The following is a 3,703-nucleotide window of genomic DNA, read 5'->3' as shown; positions in this document are numbered from 1 at the left end:
ATGCTTCTGGATGCTGGACCGCAGTATCCCGCCATAGGAGTCACTACCTTCGGATCCTCTCGCCACCACTCCACGGCCGATGTCACGGACAGAGAAGTGGGGCTGGGGATCAACCCTTTCGCCGATGGCATGGGCGCCTTCAAAATCAACCCCAGCACCCACGAGCTGGCCTCGGCCGGCCAGACCGCCTTCACCTCGCAGGCGCCCGGCTACGCGGCGGCGGCCCTGGGGCACCACCACCACCCGACCCATGTCAGCTCCTACTCCAGCGCCGCTTTCAACTCCACCCGGGACTTTCTGTTCCGCAACCGAGGCTTCGGGGAGGCGGCGGCCGCCAGCGCCCAGCACAGCCTCTTCGCCTCCGCTGCCGGCAGCTTCGCCGGACCCCACGGACACACCGATGCCGCGGGACATATACTTTTCCCGGGGCTGCACGAACAAGCCACCAGCCATGCTTCGCCGAACGTGGTGAATGGGCAGATGCGCCTGGGCTTCTCCGGAGACATGTACGGCAGACCCGACCAGTACGGCCAGGTCACCAGCCCCCGCTCCGAGCACTACGCCTCGACCCAGCTGCACGGCTACGGCCACATGAACATGAACATGGCAGCCCACCACGGGGCAGGGGCCTTCTTTCGTTACATGCGGCAACCCATCAAACAGGAACTCATCTGTAAGTGGATTGAGCCCGAGCAATTGTCAAACCCCAAAAAGTCCTGCAACAAAACTTTCAGCACGATGCACGAGCTGGTGACTCATGTAACGGTGGAGCACGTTGGAGGACCCGAGCAGTCCAATCACATATGTTTCTGGGAAGAGTGTCCAAGAGAAGGGAAACCTTTCAAGGCCAAATACAAACTTGTAAATCACATCAGAGTCCACACAGGTGAAAAACCTTTCCCCTGCCCTTTCCCAGGCTGTGGCAAAGTATTTGCCAGATCAGAGAATCTCAAAATACACAAAAGAACTCATACAGGTACGGTAACCTTCTCTGTAGCTTTTCTCTCTGCGAGTGGAAGCGCCGAGCGCCGGAGCGCGGGACAAGGACGGGCCGGGGGGGCCAGGGCGCTGCTTGGTCGGGTTAGGGGGTGGGGGGTTATGATCCAGCGCCACTGATTTTTCCGGGGAGTCGGACTCGGAGCTCCGCTGCAAAACGAGCTCGGTCACAGCCACACCAGCAGCAGCAACAAAAAGAAAATTATCCCTGCCGAAGCAGAGGGGGAGAAAGGCAGGGCTTGCTGCTGGGATTGGTAGGGCAAGGGCGGAGGGGGGGGCTGAGGGGTATCGCAGCAACCTGTCCTGTTAAAATTTATAGGTTTTAATTAATTGTTGTTCGGCAGTTTTGACGGTGGCACGATGAGAAATTGTGCTAAATATTGCAGGCAGCTCATCCGTCTCCCCTGTGCAATTCAGGGCTTGGTAAATATTTAATTCCGATGAGCGATTTTAAATAAACCGAGCTCGGCGCGTTAGTGTGTTATTGTTGTGCGAAGGGCAGGCGCCAGGATCCCTGAGAACTTTTCCCTGTCGCGGGAGGTGGAATTGCAGCAGCCTCTGGCTGGAAGAACTCTCTCCCACCCCTCTAACCCGGAGCGCCGAAAGCCAGCGCCGCTTTCCCGAGCGCTTTTGCAAAGGGTTTGTTAGGGCTGTCCTCGCATTGTTTTCCCCGGCCGCATAATTTGCAATATTGCAAGAAAATACGGGGGAGGGGGCTGGGTTGGGTGGGAGCGTTAAATATCACGAGAATGAGCTATAAAAACGGAAACTAGACACTAAGGATCGTGTGTAAATACCACCATGCTTGCTCTCGGAGCGTTGCGATGAGGGAGAGGTGCCCGGGCTGGGGCTGCAATTGAAACTCACCCCTCCAAAGGAAAGAAAAAACCCAATGTTATTTAGCTCCTTCCCCGCCTCGAAACGGGCGCTGAACAGGGGTTGGAGGTGTGGAAAGAACAGAGAAAAGAAGCAAGGTTTCGGGGGATTTGAGCCTCGTTGAAGTTAGAAAGTTGCAAGTGTTAGAAATGAAGCCCTGGGCTTCTGTCCAGCGGGGCGGTGGGGACAATGAGCGATACAGCCGGCCCTGCTTAATCAGATCCGTTTTCCCCCCCCTTCCCTCTGCAATAGGTGAAAAACCATTTAAGTGTGAATTCGAGGGCTGTGACAGGCGCTTTGCAAACAGCAGCGACCGCAAAAAGCACATGCATGTGCACACTTCCGACAAGCCCTATCTCTGCAAAATGTGTGACAAGTCCTACACGCACCCCAGCTCCCTCAGAAAGCACATGAAGGTAAATGGAGGGTGCCTGGTGTGCGGGGCTCGGATGCCGCCTCGGGCCTGGCCGGAGGAAAGGGCTGCGGGGACGGGGACAGGAGAGCCCAGGCCGCGGGCCGGCGGCGCGGTGGTGCCTGCGGGCGGAGCGCGGCCCGGCCAGCTGCGGGGCTCCGCGTTGCTGCGGCCCAGTCTTGAAGTCCACCCCGGGCCCGCCGGGCCGCGCCGGCCCGCACCCGGCCGTGCTCAGTCCGGGCCCCTCGGGCAGGGCCTTTTTGTCGGTGCGTTTTAGCCGGGGAGGGGGGGGGGCAGTGCGAGGAAGCAGCCGGTGCGGCGCTGCCCGGCCTTCCCCGCCGGGCCGGGGCCGGGGGGTGCGGCCCCGGGGCTGGGGCCGGCAAGAAGCCCCACGGGGATGCCGGGGCCCGGGGCTTGGCGCTGGGTGCCCTTGTCTGGCGCATCCCCAGTCGTAAGCGACCGCCGACAGGGCCTCCGTCCTCTGCCGCTCTCTATTTCTGCCCGGGTTTTCTCTTGCAGGTCCATGAATCATCCTCGCAGGGGTCTCAGCCTTCTCCCGCCGCCAGCTCAGGCTACGAGTCCTCCACCCCTCCAACCATCGTGTCTCCATCCACAGAAAACCAGACCGCCAGCTCCTTATCCCCTTCCTCCTCCGCAGTCCACCACACGTCCAGCCACAGCACGCTTACATCAAATTTTAACGAATGGTACGTCTAAAACGCTAAAACAAAACAACAAAAAACCACAAAGCGAAACAAAACAAAACCGCCCCAAGTGAGAAAACAAATACTCTATTTAAAGACTCAAAAAATAATGAACACTTTGAGATCAGAATTTAAATGAGCAAACAAAAGTAAAATGCTGCCAGTAGACCCAGGACCGAGTAAAATGAAGACTTCATTTTTAAAAATTGTTGTGTTTTTAAAATTTTTTTCCCTTTTTTTCTTTTTTTTTTTTCTTTTTTTTTTTGACTGTTCCGCTCTGCTCTGTTCCAAGGCTTGATAGGCGAAGGGGTTAGTAGAATGCATAAGAAGACAAGGTTACCAGGGCAAATGCCAACTCTTTAGGGCTTTACTGGAAACCACTGATTAGAGATCTCCAACTGCATGTCTGCTCGGGCAGCGGCCTTCCCCCCATCCCCTCTTGTAAATACAGAATTATTAGCTTCAAAAACAAAACAACAAAAAAATGTACTGTTTGATTTTGTAAATAGTTATATCTCAAGTTGAATAAGGGGATATGTGGATTTGTGGTCTTTGCATATATGTGGGGGGAGGGGCGGGCGGGCGGGAGCAGCGGCGGGGGGGCAGAGGTGGTTGGGGGGGCAGAGGGAAGAGGTAGAAATTCAACTATTTGTACTGAATGGCAAGAATGTTCTAGTAAATGTGTACCAAAATGTGAATTACTTTGTATTATTAC

General features: G+C 55.7%; 1 protein-coding gene across 1 annotated transcript; it reads left to right on the top strand.

Annotated features, from left to right (window-relative positions):
* LOC309441094 (zinc finger protein ZIC 1) lies at positions 1-3,001 on the top strand (the record flags this gene model as incomplete). Its single annotated transcript, XM_082055502.1, has 3 exons — positions 1-976; positions 2,125-2,288; positions 2,804-3,001. 3 exons carry the CDS (start codon positions 1-3, stop codon positions 2,999-3,001), a joined length of 1,338 nt encoding a protein of 445 aa, XP_081911628.1.
* Between the last annotated feature and the right edge of the window lie 702 nt (positions 3,002-3,703).

The sequence above is a fragment of the Streptopelia decaocto genome (assembly GCF_964273445.1).
Source record: "Streptopelia decaocto genome assembly, chromosome: 6".
Classification (NCBI taxonomy): Eukaryota; Metazoa; Chordata; class Aves; order Columbiformes; family Columbidae; genus Streptopelia; species Streptopelia decaocto.
Note: the sequence above shows the minus strand (reverse complement) of the source record. Positions and strands in the feature narration are given on the sequence as shown.